This window comes from Neofelis nebulosa, chromosome X, assembly GCF_028018385.1.
Source record: "Neofelis nebulosa isolate mNeoNeb1 chromosome X, mNeoNeb1.pri, whole genome shotgun sequence".
Lineage (NCBI taxonomy): Eukaryota > Metazoa > Chordata > Mammalia > Carnivora > Felidae > Neofelis > Neofelis nebulosa.
Genome location: NC_080800.1, coordinates 91,698,194 through 91,724,862, shown reverse-complemented (window position 1 = coordinate 91,724,862; position 26,669 = coordinate 91,698,194). Strand labels below are relative to the sequence as shown.

General features: G+C 42.9%; 1 protein-coding gene and 1 long non-coding RNA gene across 2 annotated transcripts in view; both read left to right on the top strand.

The window, feature by feature from the left end:
* TRPC5 (transient receptor potential cation channel subfamily C member 5) overlaps positions 1-19,725 on the top strand; it is a 269,192-nt gene extending 249,467 nt beyond the window's left edge. Inside the window, exons 9-12 of the mRNA XM_058712790.1 lie at positions 14,243-14,446; positions 14,698-14,739; positions 15,629-15,718; positions 17,767-19,725. Coding sequence (XP_058568773.1) covers positions 14,243-14,446; positions 14,698-14,739; positions 15,629-15,718; positions 17,767-18,459 — 1,029 coding nt within the window. The 3' untranslated portion in view covers positions 18,460-19,725. The remainder of the gene's footprint in view (positions 1-14,242; positions 14,447-14,697; positions 14,740-15,628; positions 15,719-17,766) is intronic.
* A 1,816-nt stretch (positions 19,726-21,541) lies between these two features.
* On the top strand, positions 21,542-25,801 carry LOC131502189 (uncharacterized). The gene is made up of 2 exons (XR_009256968.1): positions 21,542-22,403; positions 22,664-25,801. It is a non-coding gene; the product is annotated as an uncharacterized LOC131502189 (long non-coding RNA).
* Positions 25,802-26,669: the final 868 nt, after the last annotated feature.

Genomic DNA, 26,669 nt, shown 5'->3' with positions numbered 1-26,669 from the left:
TTAAGGCTGCAGGACGTCTTTTGCCCACTCATCTAATTGTATCAATATATATCTCTTTTCTACCTTTGTGGACTGAGGCTCTGTGAAGACAGGGGCTCAGCTCTAGGTTTTCTTTATATTCCCCTGGTGCTTAGTCACATGTGGGACACATAGTAGGTACTCAATACATACTTTTTCACTGATTGATAGGGAGAAGCTTGAGGAAGCCTCTGATCTATAGTGTGTCAACCATGCTTTTAAAAATGCATAATGTGGATTTATATCCATTGCAAGTGCTTGGCGTTTGGAGATGAATAAATTTCTATGGCAATGGGTAGGAGCATTATCTAACTGAAAAGAAATCTGCCTACATGATGGATTTCATAATTATAGTCACACAGTGCTTTATAATTCCCAAAGCACATTTGCATATATTGTCTTATTTGATCCTCACAAGGATTCTGTGAGTGTCGGCAATATCATCCGCATGTTACAGGTGAGGAAACAGGCTTCCAAAGGTCAAGATTTGACCGAGGATACGTGGCAAGTTTGCTCGTGCTTTAATTCATTCCTTCTACGAGGACTCGAGAGGCCGCCCTATGCAAGCAATTCGGTCAGGGTGAACCCAAGCCCAGTGACTCCTCGAGTGATGTTAAGAAACAACCCGGAAAATAGAAACGTGGCCTGGAAAGTTAAAAGTAGACTCCTGACAAGGGAGGCAGATGGAGACAGACAAGTAGATTTTCCCATGCCCACAACGCAAGAAGACACCCCTCTCTCTTCCGCCGTCCAACTTCGGCTCAGGTCGCAATCTCGCAGTTCATGAGTTCGAGCCCTGCATCGGGCTCTGCCCTGACAGCTAAGAGCCTGGAGCCTGCTTTGGATTCCGTGTCTCTCTCTCTCTCTCTCTCTCTCTCTCTCTGTCTCTCCCCCACTTTCTCTCTCCCGCTCTCTCTCTCTCTCAAAAATAAATGAAGGAAAATTTAACAAAAAAGATGATATACTTGAAAAATATATATTACTGATGGTGGGGAGCCTAAGAACAAGTAAATAGGGACAAGCCCATTAAAGTGGTTTGTGAGGATCAGTATGAGAGGACACAGCAAGGTGCTGTGAGGTAGAGGACCAGAGAAGTTCACTCTACATTGGTTGTTGAGGGCACGTCTCTTTTTAAATTTTTTTTAATGTTTTAATTTTATTTTTGAGAGAGAAAGAGAGAGCACAAGCAGGGGAGGGGCAGGGCAGCAGAGAGAGACAGAATCCGAAGCAGGCTCCAGGCTCCACGCTGTCAACGCAGAGCTGGATGAGGGACTCGAACTCACAAACTGAGATCGTGACCTGAGCCGAAGCCAGATACTCAACCGACTGAGCCACCCAGGCGCCCCTAGGGCACATCTCTTTGAGGAGGTAATAGTTGAGCTGAGAACTGACAGGTGAGAATAAGCCAGCTCTATTTCCTGACTAGGAAAAAAAAAAAAAACCCACACAAACAGAAAAAAAAAAAAAAATTCCCAAACCCCTTTCCATTTACCCCGGTCATTACATCTTCAGTCATTCTACGGAGACTCTTGGAGAAGTGAAGTCTTGAGTTGCAACTTAATTTGGGGGTGTGAGAGAGGGCCCAAGGAGTGTTTGCTCACTGGGTATTGGTGAACCCACATCCACGGCCCAGAAGAGCCAACAGGAGACTGAGAAGCAGGAAATGAGGACACAGTAGGGTCAGGCTACCCGGAGCTTCTGATGGTGATGAGGTACAGCAGGATGCTAAAGGTGGTTCCAGGGGCGCCTGGGCGGCTCAGTTGGCTAAGCGTCCAACTCTTGGTTTCGGCTCAGGTCATGATCTCACGGTTCATAGAATCGAGCCCCAAGTCAGGCTCTGCGATAAAAGCAATAAAAGCCTGCTTGGGGTTCTCTCTCTCTCTCTCTCTCTGTCTCTCTGCCTCTCCCCTGCTCACGCTTTCTTCCAGTAAATAAGTAAATATTTTTAAAATAGTAAAAAAAAAAAAAGATGTTTCCAGACATCATCCCACTGAATCCTTGTCTAACCGTTATCCCCACAGAGACTAAGCGAACCAAGTAAGTGGCACGTGTGGGTGGAAGCAAGGGGCAGAAGACTGAGACTCTAGATCTGCTTTACCACCAACTAGATGTGTGACCCTCTGGAAGTTTCTCTCTGCAGACCTCACTGGCCCTCTCTGCATTTCTCTCTGCAGACCTCACTGGCCACGTACAAAATGACAAGCAGCGTACTGCCAATGTCAGGGGGGATGGGGGGGGGGTGGTGAGGGTCCAGTGAGAAAATGGGAAAGTGCTTGGAAAAGCATTAAGCCCTAGACAAATGTGAAGTTCTGTCTGTCGGAAGTCCCTTTCCCAGGGGTGAACTAAAAGTGAAACACTGGGCATTTTATTTTCTGGCCCATTGTGTTTGACACTAGCCAGAAAGCACTTATGTAGAGAAGACAGGAGCTCCAGAAAGCACGAAGGGAGTCCCCCTCCCATGACGGCCAGGAGCCCTTGTTAGGCTGTAGGGAGGACAATTCTCCTGTCACTTGAGCTCAGTAGGACCTGAGAGGCCAGTTCGAGCTGATTTTGTTTGAGGACGACCTGAGATACCACAAGAATAGTTTTTTTGCAGTGATAAACTGGAGGCCTAGAGAGAGTAACATGGCTTACTTCCAAGTCTCAACTATGATATACATATGCTACATATATGACATACATATGTGACATACATATCCATGTGATATACATGCCCAGAGGCTTGTATGTTGCTGTCCCTCAATCAGAGCTTTCCTATGCTGTGTGCTACTCCACTGAGGCCCCACTTCCTCACCTAACAATGGATAGTGGTAGGTGTCTACTGGGAAAGAACCACATTTTTAAATTTCCAGCACCCAGTCACCCTGAGCCCCCCTTTCGTTTCTTTTCCCCACACCCCCACCCCACCTTGTGGTAGGACAAGGAGGACAAGAACGAAAATAATCAGGGTGCTTGGGTGGCTCAGTCGGTTGAGCTTCCAACTTTGGCTCCTGTCAAGATCTCGCAGTTCATGAGTTCGAGCCCCGAGCCGGGCTCTGCGCTGGCATCCTGTCAGCACAGAGCCTGCTTCAGATCCTCCGTCCCTTTCTCGCTGCCCTTCCCCCCGCTTGCACTCTCCCGAAAATAAATAAACAAATAAACAAACAAAAAGAAGAGGAAAATAATCGAAACTGGCAAGATGACAACAGAAAAGGTAGTAAAGGACTGCAATCCCACTGGTTGGTTTCTGCAAGAACTTAAATGGCTTAAAATCGCCCAAATGTCATTCTGAACCTCAGAAAGTAGATGGTTTCTTTGAAGGCAGCGGAGTGGGTCAGAGGTGGACCACAGAGTAGGGATTTCTCCCCAATTTGTTGGCCACTTTTCCTGCCATGATCCTTGGAATCAGAGAGAGAACCATAACGACACTTCGTCGTTTGTGACCTGCATTGTTTTTATGACTGCACTTGTGTTCCATATACTAAATGGTCTCTAAATAAAACCCAGCGATGTTTGTGAGGACCTTGCAGGAAGGACCCTTTTAGAAGATGGAAAGTAGACCCTTCTTGAGTCTCAGTGACCTAATGCACCAGGTCAGTTTGCGATTGTTTTTCTGCCACTTTTATTTATTTATTCATTTTTATTTTTAAGTGTTTTTTTAAAGTTTATTTATTTTTGGGAGACAGAGACAGATAGAGCATGAATGGGGGAGGGACAGAGAGAGAGGGAGACACAGAATAGGAAGCAGGCTCCAGGCTCTGAGATGTCAGCACAGAGCCCGACATGGGGCTCAAAGTCATGAACCATGAGAGCATGACCTGAGCCAAAATCAAGGGTCAGACGCTTAACTGACTGAGCCACCCAGGCGCCCCTCTCCATCTATTATCGTTCTCAGTACAGGCAGCCTGCTGCCTTCTCATTAGATAGGCAACATGCATGGACCTTGAAAGCATTACTCAAAGTGAAATAAGTCAGGAAGAGAAAGACAAATATCATATGATCTCATTTCTATATGGAACCTTAAAAATTAAACTAAAAAAAGGACTCATAGAAAAAGAGATCAGATTTGTGGCCATGGGAAAGGAAATTGGAAGAAGGTGGTCAAAAGGCACAAACTTCCAGTTCTAAGATAATAAGTACTGGGGATGTAACATACAACACGAGGACTATAGTTAACACTACTGGATGGTTTATACTGAAAATTGCTAAGACAGTAGACCCTACAGGTTCTTATCACAAGGAAAAAAACGTTTTTTTCTTTTTTTGTATCTTTATAAGGATATCAATTAAATGTATTGTGATAAGTATATGTAAGTCAAGTCATTCTGTTGTACACCTTAATCTTGTACGGTGCTAGGGGCGCCTGGGTGGCTCAGTCAATTGAGTGTCTGACTCTTGATTTTGGCTCAGGTCATGATCTCACAGAAGTGAGATTGAGCCCCACTGGTGGGGTGCTGGGCTGTGGAGCCTGCTTGAAAGTGTCTCTGCTCTTCTCCCCACCCCCGTGCATGCTCTCTCTCTCAAAAAAAAAAAAAAAGAAAGAAAGAAAGAAAAGAAAAAAGATCTTATACAGTGCTACATGCCAATTATATCTCAATAAAACCAGAAGAAAAATAAGAAGTTTTGCAATGTTTAAATAGGGGCGCCTGGGTGGCTCAGTCAGTTAAGCATCTGACTTCAGCTCAGGTCATGATCTCACGGTTTGTGAGTTCGAGCCCCATGTCGGGCTCTGTGCTGACAGTGAGGGGCCTGCTTGGGATTCTTCTCTCTCCCTCTCTCTCAAAATAAATAAATAAGCTTAAATTTTTTTTAATAAAGATAATAAAAAATTTTAAAAATAAATAACAATTTCTTCAGTGTTAAATAAACACTATCAGCTTCCCCTACCCCACATCCCCATAAAAGAAAAACCAGAGAGTACCAAGCCTCAGTGACCACCAAATATCTTCCCCGCCACCATTTATCTCTCTGGCTGTGTAGTGCACACATTAAGAAAGGTGGAGACTGTCAGTTATTAATTCTGCCTCTGTCCCTCCTTCACCCACCCTGTGATTCTCTCCATAATAGCCTGATCAGCCAGCTTTGTCCACAATGCTGGGTGACCTAATGACATTATCTTTGGGGGTGTACAAACTATACCTACTTCCTACCGTCCCGTCAACACAGGGATGGAAGGGAGGGGTGGCCATGGGAAGATAGGGACGATAGGAACGAGGCAGAGATGCTGGTCTGCTACTTTGGACTGCTGAATACATCTGAGCTAGCAGGTTGAATCCAAGAATTAGTGTTTCCAAAAGTGTGGTTGACAACCACCCGCATCAAGATCATCCACAGAAACTTATTACACAACGTAGATTCTCAGTCTCCCATCCCCACAGCATCGGTTTTTTGTGGGTCTGAAGTGGGGCCCAGGAATCGGCATGTTGGCAATTTTGGCAATTTTGGCAATTCCCTACTAGACAACTACATGTGTTCACGAGGGAGAAGGACCTGTTTGCAACACCCCGTCCTGCAGTTCGAGAAGGTTAATTGGGCTATTGAGGGGGCATCACTGCTAGGGTGCGAGGGATGTTGGGGACAACGGATGGGCAGTGAGTTGGCACTGGACGAAGGGCTCTCTTTTTATGCCCTGTTCTGCAGCTGAGTTTGTGCACTTGACCTGAGGTTCTACAAGGGCTCTAGAGTAGATAAACCAATATCAAAGTCAGTCCCAGCAGGCCCCAGAATGATTCGAACAGGATATTCTAACCATCTAGCAACCGTGCGGAAGAGAGGAGGACCACTGTCTTTAGTGACGGGGACCTGACTCCCCTCTAGACCACTACACATGTGTAATAAGCTGGAGGTGAGGGCATGGGAAGGAATGGTGATACTCACTGAGGGGACGGACTGTCTCTATTTCAGGGCTTCCAAGAGACCCGGACTTCCTCCACATTCTGAAGATTCCAGTATATATTTTTTAAATGTTTATTTATTTATTTTTGAGAAGAGGTGCAGAGAGAGAGACGGAGACAGAGAACCCCAAGCAAGCTCTGTGCTATCAGCGTGGAGCTCAACAAGGAGCTTGAGCCCACGAACCGTGAGATCATGACCTGAGCCGAAGTCGGACATTCAACCGACTGAGCCACCCAGGCGCCCCTATTTTTTAAATGAATCAAAACAAAAATGGAGTTGCAAAAACTACGATATATTTTAAATGCTTACATCTTTTTTAAATTGCATTTTTAGCCCCGAGGCAAAACCACAATACAATGTATAACATTGGGTGAGGTCCAGAAATCTGCATTTTTAACAAATGCCCCATATGCATACCAACATTTGAGAAGCATGCCCTGAATTTTACCAGGAGGAGAAAGTGCTCCAAGTGAGGTAGACTTCCCTTGAAATGCCAGGAAAGTGAATTCTCTCGCCTCGATTTGGGGTGTGTATGCCACAGCAATTTGTGTTGCTTTCCCATCATAGGGAATCAGAGCTGGTCTTATGCCCAAATGAAGTAAGCAGCTACAAGTTAATGTGAAAAATGCCAAAATATCCCCTTACCCAAAATAACCCTCCGACAAGCCTGCCATTGGGCCCAAGATTCCCGGGAGTAGCTTTTTTCCTTAAAGGTTATTATTAGCTCCGCTCTGCTGTGTCGATGCCTGCCACTCTCCCTTTGCATTATGTTATAAAGCTTTCCAATTTGCTAAGGCAAGATGGTTGCTGGCAGGAGATCTACGGGAGTGCATAAGAATTTGTCAAAAGCTGGTAAGAAATTGGCCTTGTAGCTTGATTGCAAGGAAAAGAACCTTGAGCTTGGATTTGTTGAGAAACGTGAAATTGAACAGATATGTTCGTTTGACCTAGCTGTGGCCGTGTGTTCAGAATCTGAGCTAGTCAACAACATTTGAGGGTGTACTCTTCAGTCCCAGTACCTTACACTGGGACAGTGAAAGGAGATAAAATATACAGAAGCCTTGGTCTGCTCCACAGGACCTGACAATCTCAAAGGCAATGCAGGGCACACACATGAACTAGAACACATATGTAAATCTATGTGTCATTAAGAGCACATTGAAAGCACATCGTAGTAGCACAAAAGTCCTGAAAATTTTGGAAAGCATGGAAGAGGAAGGACCGCTGCCTATGGTTGTGTAGGTATATCTTACACAAGGAACCCCGCCAGGGGCGGATCTTGGAAAATGTTTAATAGTAACAGTTGAGTGGAAAGGATAGGGCAGAGTAGGAGAACGCATCACCACCAAACACTGAAAATAGGCAAAGAAAAAGCCAATGTGTGATATGTCCATCACATAAGGTGAAAGGCTAGCCCCATGCAGATGTATAAAAATCTTTGAGGCATTGGGGCCCCCGGGGGGCTCAGTCGGTTAAGCATCCGACTTCAGCTCAGGTCATGATCTTGCAGTTCGTGGGTTCGAGCCCCGCATCGGGCTCTGGGCTGACAGCTCAGAGCCTGCTTTGGATTCTATGTCTCCCTCTCTTTCTGCCCCTCCCCTGCTCCTGTTCTGTCTCTGTTTCTCAAAAATAAGTAAATGTTAAAAAATTTTTGTAAAAACCTTTGAGGCATTTAGGGATGTTTAGACAAATACAACCACAAGAACCAATCTATAATCTTGCAATTCACATTAGATCAAGGATTGAAAATAAAACAGATTTCTACATGCCAAATCATCTTTTTGTCCATATTGTTCACTGCTGCAATCATAACACCTAGCATCTATATATATTTGATGAATGAATGAATGAATGTATGTATGAATGCATACTTACTAATCACTTTGCAACTCACGCTGTTTAATCCTTCCAGGTGGTCTGTTATTTCCAGAGCTTCAGGATCCGGGTGTTAATTCTGTACACTAATTACATTCTGTGTGATGTTCCCATCACCACTACTGGACAGCCATCACTCTATACCCAGAGCCTAGCAGAGTGCCTGGGATATAGTAGTTAGTTGCTCAACATGGGAATCAAAGAATGGAGGTTAGGTGGGCCATGAATTGATACATGATAAGTGAATGGAAAAGGACCATTGAGACAATAATTTGCAGTAACTTCTGTGCTAAGTTACATGGTAATTCCCAACCTAAGCCCTAGCAGAGTGCCTGGGATATAGTAGTTAGTTGCTCAACATAGGAATCAAAGAATGGAGGTTAGGTGGGCCATGAATTGATACATGATAAGTGAATGGAAAAGGACCATTGAGACAATAATTTGCAGTAACTTCTGTGCTAAGTTACATGGTAATTCCCAACCTAAACCCACCTGAGCACTAGGGGAATGGAATGGTAGCAATTGGGGTCCTCAATGGAGTAGGGACAATGAGGGACTCCAGAAAGCCTCCGAAGCTCAAAAAGATGCCTATGGTGTATAAGTTCACCCACCTTATGACTCTATTACTTTGTTGAGATTGAATGCCTTTTTCCCCTTAGAATTTTAGACAGCTATTTTCTTTTAAAAAGGACATTACTTCTTAGTGTTTAAAACACAAACAAAAAGCTTACCTCACCCAGGGGTTTAAAAAAAAGCATTTCCAGATAGCAGGATCTCTAGGCAAGTTTGAAAATGTGACTCAGTTCATCTTAAGAAATACTTATTGAATAGCTACTTCATTTCCAGAACTATGGAAACATTCCATGAATGAGAGACTGGCTATTTTGGGCCATCAAAGGGTAAAATGAAAATTCAAGGTTTGTTTCTGGTGTTGTTGGCTCAGAAATGTAGTGGAAAGAACCAACAATTATATAGGTCTTACTACATGGCAGGTCTTGGCATTTTACATTGATTTCTCTTTTTGTTGTTGTTTATGTATTTTTGAGAGGAGACAGAGTGTGAGCGGGGCAGGGGCAGAGAGAGAGAAGGCGACACAGAATCTGAAACAGGCTCCAGGCTCTGAGCTGTCAGCACAGAGCCCACTGTGGGGCTCGAATTCACAAACCGTGAGATCATGACCTGAGCCAAAGTTGGACACTTAACCGACTGAGCCACCCAGGCACCCCTTTATTTCTGAAATTCCACAGCAATTCAGGTTGGTAGATATTTTCCTCGAGTTCAACATTTGAGAAAACCATCAGAGATTGGGATTGACGGGTCTGAAGTCACACAACTAATAGCAGAACAGTATTTTAAACCCTGGTCTGCCGAACTCCAAAACCTCTGCTCTTTCCACAATGGCAGGCTACCCCTCACGATTTCATGCTGCCCTTACCCCCTTCTTCCTCTGCATGCCAGCTTGCCTACAGCACCATTATCTTGCAGTGCAGGATTCCAGGGCCATGATAGTTAATATAGCGATAATTGTGTGTGTGTGTGTGTGTGTGTGTGTGTGCGTGCATGTGTGTGTGCAATTTACGTATTGAAGCTCTCATCAAGGGCTTTCAAGGGTTTGTCCAGCATACTTTCTAATGAGTTTGAAGGGAAAAAAATCTATGTATCCTTTTATATTTTGGGGGTTGACATCTAGAAATGTCATCATAAGTTTAAACAATTGCAAATGATATAATTTCAGGAATATGATAAATATAGATATTTAAAATAAAATTATCCTGGGGGAACTGGGTGGTTCAGTCAGTTGGTTAGGTATGCAAATCTTGATCTCAGATCAGGTTTTGATCTCAGGGGCTTGATCTCAGGGTTGTGAGCTTGGACCCCGAGTTGGGCTCCACACTGCGCATAAAGCCTACTCAAATAAAACAAAACAAAATAAAATAAAATAAAACTATCTAGTCACTCATTTAAATTTATCCAATGGAATCTGAATGCCACAGTGATTTGCTACTCATAGGCATGTATTTAAAAATTAAACGGCTATAATCTTTAAGGGAAGAAAGTTTACATCATTCCCTTTCTCTTTGAATTCTTCTTTCCATTCACATCCCCACAGGATTTTATCCTAATGTCATAAAATTTTTGTTTTAAGTATTTTATGACTATTGATCATGACAATATTTCTTCAGAACAAAAATATAAATTAAATTTTAATGTTTTATTTCCTGCAGCCAGAAGGTAATAAATGTTAAAACATTTCTTTTTTTTTAAGTTTTTTTTTTTTTTTTGAAAGAGATAGCAAGCGGGAGAGGGGCAGAGAGAGAGAGAGGGAGACGGAGAGTCCCAAGTGGGCTCCGTGCTATCAATGCAGAGCCCAATGCAGGGCTCAAACTCACAAACTGTGAGATCATGACCTGAGCTGAAACCAAGAGTTGGATGCTTAACTGACTGAGCCACCCAGGCACCCCTAAAACATTTCTTTTGAGTTTAGTTATGATTCAATGATTAGCAGTCCAAAACAGTTCAAGGAACACAAATACAATACAAATTTTGGTAAATAACTTTAAGACATAAACATACATTTTTATTGGAAATGCATTTTTTAAATATGTGGTTAGGGTTTTTCATCCAACTAGTTAGTATATCCATAGAATATTACATAATATTTAGGAACAAAATTCAGCTTCAACTATGTTTTTATATTTTTATGACAGTAAGTGCTAAGAAACCTTTTCATATCAATAAGTATATGTGAATGGACAGTTTTATTATGCCATTGTCATTCAATTTTCTTGAACTCTCAGTTACATGCCAAAAGATCATATAATCATTTTTTGAAAAATAATATTTTAACAATCTATCATCTGACAACTTGATTAGGTTCCCCTTATATTTTACATAAAACAAAGATCTGTAAACTGTATTACTTAGAAAAAGATTTGTTACTCAAGATTACCGCCATTCAGTTTCTCCATTTCTGGGAAGTAATACTGTGGTAAGAAGCCTCTACAATGGCCCTCCACTGATCCCCACTTCCTGGAATTTGACCCCTTATACAATCTGTTCTCCTTGAGCATAGGCTAGACGTAGGGACTCAATTCTAACAAACAGAATATGACAAAAGTGATGTCACTTCAGAGATTAGGTTACATGAAGATCTTGGTTTTTCTCATTGACTCCCTCTGAGTGAAGCCTGCTGCCATGTTATGAGCTTTTTTTTTTAATTGTTTTAATGTTTACTTATTCTCGAGACAGAGAGAGAGAAAGAGAGAGAGAGAGAGAGTGCACGCGCGCGCGCATGAGCGGGGAGGGGCAGAGAGGGAGACACAGAATCCAAAGGAGGCTCCAGGCTCCCAGCTGTCAGCACAGAGCCCGACGAGGGGCTCGAACTCACAAGCTGTGAGATCATGACCTGAGCCGAAGTCGGATGCTTAACCGACTGAGCCACCCAGGCGCCCCAATGTTATGAGCTGTCTTTTTTTTTTTAACATTTTTTAAATGTTTTTATTTATTTTTGAGACAGAGAGAGAATGTGAGAAGGGAGGAACAGAGAGGGAGACACAGAATCTGAAGCAGGCTCCAGGCTCTGGGCTGACAGCTTGTCAGCCCAGAGCCTGGTGCGGGGCTCGAACTCACAGACTGTGAGATGACCTGAGGTGAAGTTGACCGCTTAACCAACTAAGCCACCCAGGCGCCCCACCCAATGTTATGAGCTGTCTTAGAAGCCCGTATGGCAAGGAGCTGAGAAAGGTCTTCAGCCAATAGCTAGCAAGGGACTAAGATCCTCAGTCCAACAGTGATAAATTTCATTTCATTGAAAGTAATACAGTTTGCTCTATGAAAACACCAGTAAGAAAGCACTATGAAAACATGCAGACTGGGAGAAAACATTTGCAAGTCACATTCCTGACAAAGAGCTTGTATCCAAGAATACAGGCATACCTTGTTTTATTGTGCTTCGAAGATACTGCTTTTTACAAATATAAGGCTTATGGCAACCCTGCATCGAGCAAGTCCATCGGCGCCACTTTTCCAACAGCATTTGCTCACTTTTTGTCTCTGTCTCACATTTTGGTAATTCTTGCAATATTTCAAACATAGTCATTGTTATTATATTTGTTATGGTGATCTGTGATCAGTGATCTCATTTTTTTGAGAGAGAGAGAGAACACACATAAGCGGGGGAGGGGCAGATAGAGAGAGAGAGAGAGAGAGAGAGAGGGAGACAGAGAGAATCCCAAGCAGTCTCCATGATAACAGGGTGAAGATCAGAACTGCGAGATCAGACCTCAGCCGAAACCAAGAGTCGGAGGCTCAGCTGACTGAGCCACCCAGGTACCCCGATGGTTACCATTTTTTAGCAATAAAGTACTTTCTAACTAAATTATGTACATTGTTTTTTGAACATAATACTATTGCACACTTAAAAGATGACAGTATAGGGGTGCCTGGGTGGCTCAGTCGATTAAGCATACAACTTCAGCTCAGGTCATGATCTCGTGGTTTGTGGGTTCACCCCCCGCACTGGGCTCTGTGCTGACAGCTTAGAGCCTGGAGCCTGCTTCGGATTCTGTGTCTCCCTCTCTCTCTGCCTCTCCCCCGCCCATGCTTTGTCTCTCTCTCAAAAATAAATAAACACTAAAAAAAATTTTTTAAGGTGACAGTGTAGTGTAAACATAACTTTTATATGCACTACCAATCCAAAAAATTCATTTGACTCACTTTAGTGCAGTATTAGCTTTATTGTGATGGTCTGGGACCAAAACCACAACATCTCCAAGGGATGCCTATGTATAAAAAAAACTATCAAAATTCACCTGTAAGAAAAAAATGCAATACAAATGGACAAAGGGTCTGCACAGACGCTTCACCACAGATGGTATATAAATATCAAATAAGCATATGAAAAGATGCTTGACATCATTCGCTATTTGGGAAGTGAGTCTTAAAACCATAATGGGATCCAACTACTTATCTGTTAGAATGGAGCAACTTTCAAAACCTGACACGTGGTTTGTCAGGATGAGCACAGGGTGACATTTGGAAGTGTTGAATCACTATATTGTACACCTGAAACTAATATAACACTGTATGTTCACGAACTGGAGTTAAAACAGAAACTTGATAAAGAGAATAAACACCTGACAAGTGCTAAGGAAGTCACGGAGCAAGTGGTGGGAGTGAAAAGTGGCACAGCCACTCAGGAAGACAGTTTGGCAGTTGATTATAAAGTTAAATGCACACTTGGGGCGCCTGGGTGGCTCAGTCGGTTGAGCGTCCGACTTCGGCTCAAGTCATGATCTCACGGTTCATGATTTTGAGCCCCACGTCAGGCTCTGTGCTGACAGCTCAGAGCCTGGAGCCTGCTTCGGATTCTGTGTCTCCCTCTCTCTCTGCCCCTCCCTTGCTCATACGCTGTCTCTCTCTGTCTCAAAAATAAATAAAAACATTTAAAAACCTAAAAGAAAATAAAGTTAAATGCACACTTACCACGTGACTCGGCAATACCACCCTAGCTTGTCAAGCAAGAGAGGTTAAACTTATGTTCAGCAATAACCTGTGCGTGAATGTTCCAAGCAGCTTTATTCATAATTGCTAACACTGAAAACAACCAAATGTTCTTCAAGAAGCGAATGAAGAAACCGTGGTACATCCATATAATGGAAAACCACTCAGCACTAAAATGGAACACAGATGAAGCTCAAAGCCAGTCTCAAAAGATTATCTACCGTATGATTGCATCTATCTGGTATTTTGGGTTTTTTTTAAGTTTATTTTTTTTAAGAGAGAGAGAGAGTGAGAGCAGGGGAGGGGCAGAGAGAGAGGGAGAGAAAGAATCCCAAGCAGGCTCCATGGTGTCAGCACAGAGCCTGATGCAGGGCTTGATCCCATGAACCAAACTGTGAGATCATGACCTGAGCTGAAATCAAGAGTTGGATGCTCAAGACTTAGCCACCCAGGTGCTCCTAAAGTTTATTTATTTTGAGAGAGAGAGAGAGGGAGGGAGGAAGGGAGGGAGAGAGAGAGACAGAGAGACAGAGAGACAGAGAATGAGCAGGGCAGGGGCAGATAAGGAGAGAAAAAATCCCAAGCAGGCTCTGCACTGTCAGCATGGAGCCCAATGCAGGGCACAAACTCACGAACTGTGAGATCATGACTTGAGCTGAAACCAAGAGTCGGTCGCTCAACCAACTGAGCCACAGGCACCCTCCCGCTGTTGGATATTTAGGCTGTTGCCAGTTAGTTTGCTAAGATAAGCTACAGCGCTACAAGGAACGACCCGGCGCATACATCTTTTTGCAAGTATAATGATAAGTTAAATCTCTAAAAGTAGGATTACCAGGTCCTAGGGTATGTGTAATTTGAGTTTTTATACCTACTGACAAATTGCCCTCTATTGAAGCAAGTAAAACTTTTAGAATGAGTCATGTGTGCATTCTGCAGTGCCCCATCCCAAACTCTTGAATTCTCTCTTTCATAGGATCATGCCGATATTGAGTGGAAATTTGCAAGGACAAAGCTTTGGATGAGTTACTTTGATGAAGGCGGCACCTTGCCACCTCCTTTCAATATCATCCCCAGTCCCAAGTCATTTCTCTACCTTGGTAACTGGTTCAACAACACCTTCTGCCCCAAAAGAGACCCTGATGGGAGACGGAGGAGGCACAACTTGAGAAGCTTCACAGTAAGGCTTTTAAAAATTATGTTTTGGTTTTTTTTAAACAGAACTGTTTTTTATCTCCCCCCACCCCCAACACCCTTGGTGACAGTCCGTATATTAAACATCAAAAAATCACTTCAACCCCCCGATGCTTGGGGGCTTGTCAGGCAGGAGCTCCTCCGTTATTCTCCAGCCCTAATATTTAGAAATATATTCGAGTGGATGGGTTGCTGGGAGACCACTGATCTAAGCTCTCTGTCCATTTTCAATTACAGGAACGCCATGCTGACAGCCTGATACAGAATCAACATTACCAGGTAAAGCTCGTCCCGGGGACTAAGCACAATAGTTCTTGGTCAGTTGTGTGACCTTGGACAAGGCACTTAACCTCAGCGAGCCTCAGTTTCTGCATCTGTGAAATGGGGGGGGGGACATTTAAGTCACAGTATTGTCGTGGGAATTGAGTGGTGAGCATGTATGTACGATGAAGTGTGCGTGTGCATGCGTGCCTGTGTGTACATGTGGCCTGCCTGGCACAATGCCTGCCACGTCTCATCACCACTAGTAATACAAAGCGGAGCACATCCCCAGGAGGCTAAGTGAAAAGAGACCATCCCTGTGAAGGACAGGTGATATTTAAGAAAAATATCTGGACTGGGGCGGCTGGCCGGCTCAGTCTGTAGAGCACATGACTCTTAATCTCAGGGTGGTGAGTTCGAGCCCCACGTTGGGCGTGGAGCCTACTAAATAACTAAATGAATATCTGGATTATGTAATTAGTGGACATTGAGATCAGTAGACTTTGTGACACCGAAGAATGACTCTCAATTTTCTAAAAGGAAGAACTCTCATCTTACTGGGAGGGTTAAAGTTTCATTCAGCTTGAAGGAGGAAGGGTATTGACCATGTCCCTTCAAGGATTATTCCATTCTCATCATTGTATAGATGGGAATCTGTGTTTGCTTTGTGTGTGGGCAGAAATTTTTCCCTTCGGGTAAAGCTGCTCTTATGAGCCCACTCTGCCACCAAATTTGGACACGTGTAGAAAATGACTGGATCCTGGGAGAATGTGCTATTGCAAAGACAGTCTAAGCATATTTTATTTCTTGGATGTGTTTCTTATTTTACTGAGAGCCTGAGAAGAAAACTGAATGCTTCTTTATGTGTGTTTTTTTTGTTGTTGTTGTTGTTGTTGTTAATTTCCAGGAAGTTATCAGGAATTTAGTCAAAAGATACGTGGCCGCTATGATAAGAAATTCCAAAACGAACGAGGGACTGACAGAAGAAAATTTTAAGGTGATTTAATCACAAAGTGGTTGAATTTCTCATTTCACATTTCTTAAGCATCTTTTGATCTTCACCAAGTTTGAGGTTTCTGGTGATAATTTCAACCTCCCATAACCCACCAACACCAGCTAGAATTTTTCCTTTCTCTCCGAGTGGTCTGTCCCCCAGAAAGTGGAGAGATTTCGCCAATGTCTCTTGCCACAATCAGCTTTATGAACGAAAGACATTTGCCTTATTCTTTTAATATTCTGGGTGTCTCACGGTGTGGGAATTGAAATTGAATGATATGGCAAGGACGTATCGAGAGGGGCAAGATAGCAAAAGGAAATATAAAGGCCTTCTTTAAAGATACAAGATGAAGACCAACCAATCCATTATTAAATCTTTCTTTTCATTTTTCTAATGTTTATTTATCTTAGAGAGAGAGAGAGAGAGCGCAAGCAGTGGAGGAGCAGAGAAAGACAGATTCTGAAGCAGGCTCCAGGCTCCGAGCTGTCAGCACAGAGCCCGACACAGGACTCCAACCCGCGAACCTCGAGATCATGACCTGAGCCGAAGTCGGACGCTTAAACAACTGAGCCACCCAGGCACCCCTTCCATCTAAGATTTAACAAACCCTATCATTACACATTAAAACTCTCCTAATACTGGCATGAGCCCAAAGCAGTGGTTCTCAGTCAGAGGCAATTTTGTTCTTTAGGGCACATTTGGCGATGTCTGGAGGCAATTTTGGTGGTCACACCAGACGTTGTGTGCCAGTGGCATCTAGTGGGTGGAGACCGAGATTGCTACTAAACATCCTACAACGCCCAGGACAGCCCCCCACGACCCAGACTCTCAACATGGCAAGTGACTGAAGAGCCCTACCTTCAGTCTAAAACTAAAACTTCAGTTCTAAAACACAGGTATATTTTCTAAGGAACATAAAAAGGCCATTATCCTAACCCACAGATGGAAGTCATCTCTTGAGGGCCTGCTACGTGCCAAGCACTCCCCTGGGTGCTGGGGTACAGTGATGAGCAAGACCTAACCAGCCCCCACTCTTGTGGTGTGGCACGCACTAATGATCGAAGGTGACAAATGACTGGATCTTCTGACAGGATCGACACAGGGCGCTGTGGAGACAGAGAGGAGAGACACTCAAGTGGGATTTGGGATGTCAGAGCAGCTTTTCAGAAGAAGCCGTGTTTAAGCTGAGGAGCCAGATAAAGGAGAGTTGCGGAGGAGAGTGTCGTAGGCAGACAGACCAGCACAGGCAAAGGCCCAGAGGCAAGAGACGGTATGTCTACGCAGGTGGACAGCAGGAGAGCGAAATGTTCCCACTTAAGCTTTGAGAAGGTGGTCTTTAAAGGAAAACTCTAGGGGCGCCTGCGTGGCTCAGTCGGTTAAGCGTCCGATTTCGGCTCAGGTCATGATCTCACGGTTCTGGGTTCGAGACCCGCATCAGGCTGCTCATTGTCAGCACGGAGCCCGGGGCCCACTTGGGACCCTCTATCCCCCCGTCCTCGCTGCCCCTCCTGCGCTTGCGTGCGCTCTCTCAAAAATAAACAAACACTAAAGGAGCAATCTAGCATCTAAGCAGTCAGAGATAGAAGAATTTCCTGGGGACCTGTGTAGACAGGAACCCCTGTCCTCAAACAGCAGTCTCTAACCTGACATGTTCCACTTCCCTAGTTTTATTCCGTGGGGTCCTAAAAGCTTTTTCCTCTGCCGCAGTCTTTCTATATGCAGATACACCTATGAGAGCTAGTGCCCTAATTGAATACCTTAATCACTAGTTAACGTTGTAATAGGGACAGGTCTGCTGCTGTCCTCTTGATAAGGACCATCTGAAATCAGCGTTACTAATTGCACGATGTTGCCAATGGCCACCCCTGCCCGCAGAATTATTAATATATTTTTCTTGTACTGGAATAATGTGAGATTTTGCCGGTAGTTTGTGTACTTTGTGATTTGCCACTAGGCAAAGCCTGGAACGTTCCGAAGGACACCCAGTGAGCCTATCTTGAACAAAAGGCCACGCTTCTTAACATAACGTATCTTCTCTCTTGCCCCAGGAATTAAAGCAGGACATCTCCAGCTTTCGATATGAAGTACTCGACCTCTTAGGAAATAGGAAACACTCAAGGAGAAGCTTTTCCGCAAGCAGCACCGAACTGTCCCAGAGGGATGATACCAATGATGGCAGTGGTGGGGCTCGGGCCAAATCCAAGAGTGTCTCTTTCAATTTAGGCTGCAAGAAAAAGGCCTGCCACGGGCCACCTCTCATCAGAACCATGCCAAGAGCCGGCGGTGCCCAAGGGAAGTCAAAAGCCGAGTCATCAAGCAAACGCTCCTTCATGGGTCCTTCTCTCAAGAAACTCGGTCTCCTATTCTCCAAGTTTAACGGTCATATGTCTGAACCCAGTTCAGAGCCAATGTACACCATTTCGGATGGCATCGCTCAGCAGCACTATATGTGGCAGGACATCAGATATTCTCAGATGGAGACCGGGAAAGCAGAGGCCTGCTCTCAAAGTGAAATTAACCTCAGTGAGGTAGAATTAGGGGAAGCCCAGGGCGCTGCTCAGAGCCGTGAATGCCCTCTAGCCTGTTCCAGCTCTCTCCACTGTGCATCCAGCATCTGTTCCTCGAATTCTAAACTTTTAGACTCCTCAGAGGACGTCTTTGAAACTTGGGGAGAGGCTTGCGACCTGCTCATGCACAAATGGGGTGACGGACAGGAAGAACAAGTTACAACTCGGCTCTAAGTCAGACCCCTACCACCTGTTCTGGAACTCAAGAGAAACTTTGCAATTTCCTTGCTCTCAAAGGTGACATGGCGTACGACTCCCTCATTGCCCTGAGCCACCCCAGCCCCACCCCTCCCCCACCCCTCCCCCACCGCCCCCCCAGAAAGGGGAGTGAAACTCCTATTATTTTCACTGTCTTTTATAGCCACATTTTCCATGTTCCGTTCTTGTGATTATGATTCTCATTACTGCTATTATTTGCCTTTTTATACCTATTAACACTAAGTCCATTTCACAACCAACTGAAGGGGTGTTTGCCCCTGGTCAGCAGAGGTGCAGTGGGTGCTTAACCCCTTGGCTTTGCTTTTCTTACCCTTGCTTCCTTGAAGCTCCAGGTGCCACTTTGCTACTGTTGCTGCCGCTCAGATTCCTGACCTTCCTCAGGGTCTCACCGCATTTCCCCACGAGACTGAGGGAGGTGCTCAGCAGTCCCCACCAGCTATCAAATAAGGCAAAGCAACCTGCCTGTCTCCGTCGCCCTTCAGTGCTCCACGCTGCCCATTCTGGTCCAATGAACAGCATCAAAGGGAGACTGAACAGACTCCAAAGAATTGTCAGCTTGTGGTTTCTAGGTATAACTGGCCTTCTTGTTGTTTTTGTTTTTAAACATGACAACTTCTGTGCTCGCTTCGGCTGCACACACACTTAAACACGACAACTTCTCCTGATCGTGGGGGCGGTTGGCTTCTTTGGTTTCTTAAAGATGTGCTAGTTGCCCTAATATTTACCACGTAGTATGTGTCATATCTAATAAGTTAGTGAATTCCTTTCTTGTGTTTGTGTGTTTCCGTTCCTTACGGCATTTTAAAATGCGACAGTATCGAGATTAGTATTTAGGATGTGTCCTGTTTTTAAAAAACTTCTGCACTCTAACCAGTAGCCACTACATCTCAGAGGTTGGCAAGAAAAATAATTAGCTGGTACATTCATAGGGTCCTATCTACTGTGGATAGTTTTAATCATTGCTATCGAAAGCATTTCTAAGGTAAAAGTCTGGGTTTGAAAATGTTTTTTAATCAGAAAGATAACCTCTTGTTAAGGTGTTCAAATCTGAAAAGAGCATCTTCGTGAAAAAACAATTCACAATTCAATTGGGTCTAGATAACCTGATTCAGGTTGCAGTTTGAATATTCATGGGGGACAGTGAAATTGCATGTGTAAACTTATGTTAGACATATAACGTGACCTTAGTGAATTCATGGAACTATAAACGTGATCCGAATTCTACTGTCTGCAAAGAAAGCAGCATTTATACATACAAATTATTTGCCACAGCTTGAGAGTACCTCATTAGATTCCAAAGGTTAAAAATGAAGGTTAAAAAATGAAGTCCATAATACATATGGTTATCATGTTGATCCAATAACCCCTGAGAGATAATCTGCTGACCAACGGTGGGTTTGGGGGGGGGTGTATTTTTTTTTTAACCAACATTAGCACAAAGTTATACCCAACTTACACTCTAACATATGATCCAAACAGCCCTAGGTCTGGGTACTAGAGAGTAAATTAACAGTGCGTAGCTCAGAAAACTCAGAAGGTTAGGATGTTCTGTTCCTGTAAATTGCAACAGTAACAGAAATCCATCTAAAACCATGTGTGTACTTTCTGGTAAAAGTAAGTACAATGAAGCATTTTCAAATAATGCCTATATGCCTCCAAGAGAGCTTGTGACAGTGTAGTTTCTGTTATTTGAACAGATTCCCATTTCCAGCCCTAGCTTTGGTGACTGATGGTCAAAATATTTCACATGAACATGAGGTTCACATGAACAAGAAGTGAGGAGGGGGAGAACAGGAGGAAGTGTTGAAGAATAAAGCTCAGATCCAAGGAAAAACCATCAAGAGAACGAGATGCATCAAGACCCATATGGCAACAGACTGTCCCCAAGTAATTCTCTGATCATATCTCAAGTGATTGTTTACTCAAATTCAACTTCTCTCCTGCTTCACCAAGTGGGACTATCATAAATGGCCTTAACGTCAATAACAGGCTATTTTCCAGAAGGAAAGTTCCTAAATTTACAGATTCGACTTTTGCAATTGTCAGATTCACTTTCAATAATAAATAGAACCTGGGCTGCATCCCTAATTCATATTAACAGCACCCAATCCCAATACATGGCCCTACTTCATCAAAAGAAAAAGGTATCTCTTTCTCACAAATGCATGTACTTAGGATAACCTAGGTATAATTGTTCTGGCAGTTACTCTATTGATTTGTCAGAAAACGAGGGTAGCCATACAGCCATGCTCCAAAACAGTCTTCTCTCGGTTAGGTTCTAAAGAGAGAATATGTATAAATTATAGCAGCCAGTCTGTACTACTAAGAGAAACCAGTGTCATATTTCATGGGCAGTACATTTCTTTCCAGATCTCCTTAGGGTTATCGTCTTTATGACTTGGCTTACAACTTCACTAGCTACCTTGAGCCCTGGTTATGATGGGGATTGAGGACAGCTATTAAAGCTGAAGGGCAATTGCCGTAACATTCATCCTGGTGACATCAACATTTTTATTAACTCCAACTCAGAAAAATAGGAACTCTTAACACAGAAAAGAAGGAAAAGAGATCTGTGTTCACCTCTGGACCTCTGTAGACGCTCTGGACCGGCTACTATCAACAAAGGCATTTCAAATACAGTGCTTAAATATGTCATCTGACCCTAGAGAAGGTCTAAGCTGATGTGAGAGTCAATTTATAAACAAAGAAAATTAGAGCTAAGAAAGAACCTCAAAGAGAACCTACTCTATCGCAACCTCTTGTTTTACAAATAGAAAAAAAAAAGGTCCGGAAAAGAATAATGACTTGTTCAAGGTCACAGAGACAGTCAATAAACCCAGACCTTCTAAATCACAGAAACAAGACATTTGTTATTAAGCATATATATTATATATTATATATTATACATACGAGATGTGAAAATGGAATAGCTGCTATATGTATGTTTTTGTCCATTTGCCTACAAACTTCAGAGTGACATATTTTTTAAAGTTTATTTATTTATTTTGAGAGAGAGAGACAGAGAGAGTGAGGGGGGGGACAGAGAGAGACGAGGAGAGAGAATCTCAAGCAGGCTCCACATCACCAGCACAGAGCCTGATGCAGGGCTCGATCCCATGAACTGTGAGGTCACGACGTGAGCCAAAAAAAAAAAAAGAGTTGGGCACCTAACCCACTGAGCCACCTCGGCGCCCCGAGGCTGACATATTTTAAATGTAAAGCTAAAAATGTGCCCCAAGGTCAAATATAATAATACATGGTATAAGAGTCATTTACTACTTGTCTAAATACCTAATACCACGGTTCATCTCCATTATAGTTGGCCTTCTTCTCACTTCTAGACACCTGTACTTATTTGGTTGATTCCCATCATAATTACATCAGAGTGTCCCTGATCGTTAGCAAGGGTAAAAATCTTGCAATGAAAATGACCATTGTTGAAGTATCTCTACCACGTCTAACTTTAAGTCCAGGGGAGTACAAATTCAGAGGAAAGATTTTAGCTTTAAGTCCAGGGGAGTACAAAGACAGAGGAAAGACTTCAAATTCAATTTTCACTCTTCTCTGGCCTAATTTAGGCTATTTAAGCTAAGTCCAAAACATCTAAACATCTGTCTGCAATTTGATTAAAGAACTTAAAGAAAAAAACCTAGGGCCTCTACCTTTTGTGAATGACTTCAATAGTAATCAAATACTTTTTCAGTAAGAACTTCGCAGTTCTTAGGGCAGTGCAAACCTCTCCTGTAAATTTCATTGAATTTCAGTGAGACATGAGTTGACACCTTAGCCAGAAAATAGCAGTGGCCATTTGATATTCCTATTGCCTTGTGAGTGAGACTCAAGTGGTATTTTGACTGAACAGTTTAGGTGGCCCAGACCTTGCTTTATTAAATCATCAGGTAAAACGGGGCGCCTGGGTGGCGCAGTCGGTTAAGCGGCCGACTTCAGCCAGGTCACGATCTCGCGTCTGTGAGTTCGAGCCCCGCGTCGGGCTCTGTGCTGACAGCTCGGAGCCTGGAGCCTGTTTCCAATTCTGTGTCTCCCTCTCTCTCTGCCCCTCCCCCGTTCATGCTCTGTGTCTCTCTGTCCCAAAAATAAATTAAAAAAAAATTGAAAAAAAGAAGAAAAAAAAAATTAAAAAAAAAAAATAAATCATCAGGTAAAAAGTACCTGAAGTTATTAGGCAGACATTCTTCCCTGTTTAAAAGTACATAAGAAAAACTGACCATATTATTTTGGTAATCAAGTTTTCAAAACTGCTAACAAACAGATTGTTTGTATGGACATAGCCAATGGAAATTGATGGGATCGTTCAGATCCTTTAAACAGTTTCTTCACATCTACTTGTCAGCTCCCTCTAACTCCTGTGGCTTTGCCTCAAATCTATGGGCATTTTAGAATGTTTCTCTGGCTTACTTTATCTAGATAATTGTTCCATATATCCACTTTGCTGGTGTACAACTAATCACTGGAACAGAGTACCACAGTTCAATGCGAGCACACTTTACTACAGAGAAGTGCTATTTCTACTGTATCTCCAAATCACATTTTATCCAACAGAAGTGGGTTTTGGCTTGCATTGCTTTTAGGCAGAGGTTTGTAACAGTGAGAACCTTATTTGTGTTATACACACGCACACGCATACACACACACACATGCACACAATGAAACTTAATAGCATTTGTTTGTTCTGTCCTTGGCCCTTCCTCTTTTTGGGTAATTATTTGATCATTTTTAAGGAAGGAGGAGAAGTAACTTCAATGGAAAGAAACTTCCTGAGATATGGTGAGGAATTTCTCAAATAAGTTGCCACGACAGTATCTCCTGTAGCACAATTGTTAATACTGAAAGCCCTCAGAATTTCAGGTTTCTGGTTTGAAGAAAAATAAAGCATTTAGGTTAGAAAAGAACATACCTGTAAAAATAAAAATACACATTTTTAGTGAATTAAGCCTGCATACTTTGGATTTATTGCATACTTGAGCTATTACTATTCATATGCTAGTATGTGGTTTTAGGATTTCCATCTGTAGGCTACATGGTGGTCCAGAGAAGAAGATACTGGTAGGTGGTTTTGAGAGCTTTACTCTTAGAAAATGAAACAAAGGAATTAGTTGCTTGGAATGATACGGGCTGCAGGCTAAGGTGCTCTGGCATGTTTAAGCTCAGTATTTGTTTTATCCCTACTCTTGAGTGGACTTGTACCTGATACTTGTTAGTTTATTTGGTCTGAGTTGTAGCCATTCATTTTTTAAAGATCTACCATCAGTGTTTGTGGTACTTGAGACTCATGTACATATTAAGGATTATAATGTTTTAATATAAAATTAAGTGGAATGCCCTTATGCCAGAAGCTGGCTTTCTCCTCTGGTGTGAAAAGCTAGGAAAGCTTTGTAGAAACTTCCGGTTACTACACAAATAAAAGACAAGTTTTGTAGGAACGGGAAGAGCCCACCACCTTTGACCGCTGTAATCAATCAACTTTCCTCAGTCCATAAGTGTAACACACACTACCCTCATTCTGGACCCTCAAAAAGAAAAGGCTTTTTCAGAACTCTCCAAATGACTCGATAGAACCAAAAAGACCAAATGAAGAAGTAGCTAAGAATGGCCTTCAGCGTAAAGGTCATTTTCACCAATTTGCAGTATATTTTGCCCTCTGACGTCATCTATGAGCAGGTTTCAGGGAATCTAACCTCCCAGGAGCTGCACCTCAGCACACGCACACACACGTAGCAAGGCCATACCCTTGGTGGCACTTGAACGAGTAGGCGGCAGTGTACCTTTTATTTTACCCTAGGGTGGCCAACCACAGTTGAGCTGGGCTTGGCCACTTTATGCCTTTCCCGCAAAGCACTCATTCCCCAAAATACTCATTACCACCAACTGCCTTCCAATTTAGAAACCTTCTTGACAGTTTTCCGGTCTTATACAACCCTTAAAACCGACCCTTGGAAGACAAGACAAACAAGAGGCTTTGAGGTACTTGGATGGTGAGGGTGTAGTAAGAGACAGATGCAAAAGCTTGTAAAGAATGAGTATGGACAAACACTTTAGAACATAGGGGGCTAAACCACCAAATTGTCAAACTCTTTAGATGACCAAACTGAGATGGGGTTCCCCAATAATTAAAAAAAAATGTAGTTCCTGAAATAAAACACTAACATCACCATTTTTTCACTCAAAAAAATCCAGAAGTGCCACAGTGTATGAAAACTAGCTCTGAACAAACTGTAATCCTTTTGCAAAGTTCGGGTCAAATTCCGTTTGAGTTTCAGATCACAGCAATTTCTCACCTTGTGATCACTGTGTTGATAAGCTCAACAGAGTGAGACTCAAAGGCTACATTTTAAATCGTGCACTATCACTGATTGACTTTTATAAATATGCCCTTCTGATCAGTTACCGGCCTTGATCTCTCCAAATTTTATCTAAGGAAGAAAATGACTTTGTTCAAAATCTACATCAAAGAGAAAGAAGAGGTCAAGTTGGGGGAGGGGAGTATAGAAGAAAGCTAGATTCTATACCTGGTATCATGTTTTAGCCTCAAAATGTGGAATAAACGTATCAACTGAGATTATTAAAGGAGACTGATCATTTTCACACGCACGCTGGAATGTATGTGCCCAAATGAATGCGGTTCTTCAAACTAATCATCTTAAGCCACACCCATGTGTGAAGGTTGCCGTTACTCAAACCATTGTGGACTTCTGCTTTTGGGAAGCCTTTAAAAATCCGTAATATTCTCAATGGTAGAAAGATCCTCAATGGTAGAAAACTATGATCCTGTAAGACAAAATTTTTAGAAAGCAACAGTCAAAAGTAATTTTTAGGTCCATATTTGGTCAAAAATTGGGGTGATCCAGCGGAGTTCTAATTTTTCTGGTTCAAGCGCTAATACATAATAAGCACTTCATTAGGTACAAGTATAAAATGAGACAGTTTCTTGTGTGATTTGTAAAGCGACCTGACACTCTTTGGAAACCAGTTAATTTTTTTTCTTACCAACTTTATTATAGAGTAATACCTGGTGTACACTTGCCTGCATCCTTACTTTAATGTGTGCAATTCAGTGAGTTTTCACAGTTGTATCTATTCCTGGAACCATCACCAACGTTAAGATGCAAAACTTTCTGGGGCACCCGGGTGGCTCAGTCAGTTAAGCGTCTGACTCGTAATTTTGGCTCAGGCCATGATCTCACAGTTCATGGGGTTGAGCCCCACATTGGGCTCTGCGCTGACAGCATGGAACATGCTTGAGATTCTCTCTCTCTCTCTCTCTCTCTCTCTCTCTCTCTCTCTCTCTCTCTCTCTCTTTCTCTCAAAATAAACATTAAAAAACATTCCAACATCCCCAAAGAGTCCTTGTCCCTCTTAGCAGTCTGAAATCTAGTTTTAGACATGCTTGGGACAGCGAGTGGCAGTCTTACTGAAATATGTGCATCTAAAGCCTCCCAAGGAGGAAACATTAAAGAACACCACATTTAGGTATACAACCTCCACGGATTTGGGAACAACCATAATGACTGAACCCTTGAAACATTTGTGTTTAATAGTGAAACACATTCCAAGTTCCAACAGCTTGTTATAAATAAACCCAGCATTGGCTTCCAAAACCTTATTTGATGCATTAGAAATGTACTTCATGATGCAGAGGTTCTGACAACTAGGCTGTTAGCAGGAAGAAGGGGCAGTAAAGAAAAGCCCCAGCCTTTGGAGAAATAGAGGGGGTGGGTGTTCGTTGAACTTAGGAGGAACTCTGGCAGCAGAAGTAGGAGGTGGCTCTAGAGGGAGGATGGCGGCAGCTAGCTGAATGTTCGAGTCATTTGAAAATCACATGTATTTCCTGTGTAGGGTCTAGTTATATTAAGGTAAAGCTTTATCATTTCATGGTCACACCATGCAGGACTTCCTTTTACAACATATATTAAGTGATCAGTTTCAACAACCAAAGCAATGGAGCCTGTAGTCCAACAAGCACAGCGAAAAATGGACTTAGTATACTTGAACAGGAGAAGCAGAACTCTAAAGTGTCTAACAGGAGCATTGGAACCAATGACACTAGAACGAATGTCGTGGGAGTTCATCAGGAAATCTCTAAACCCAAAGAGTTGAACACATTAGTCTCTGGCTTTCTTAATGCTAAAGGCAATCCGATTTGATAA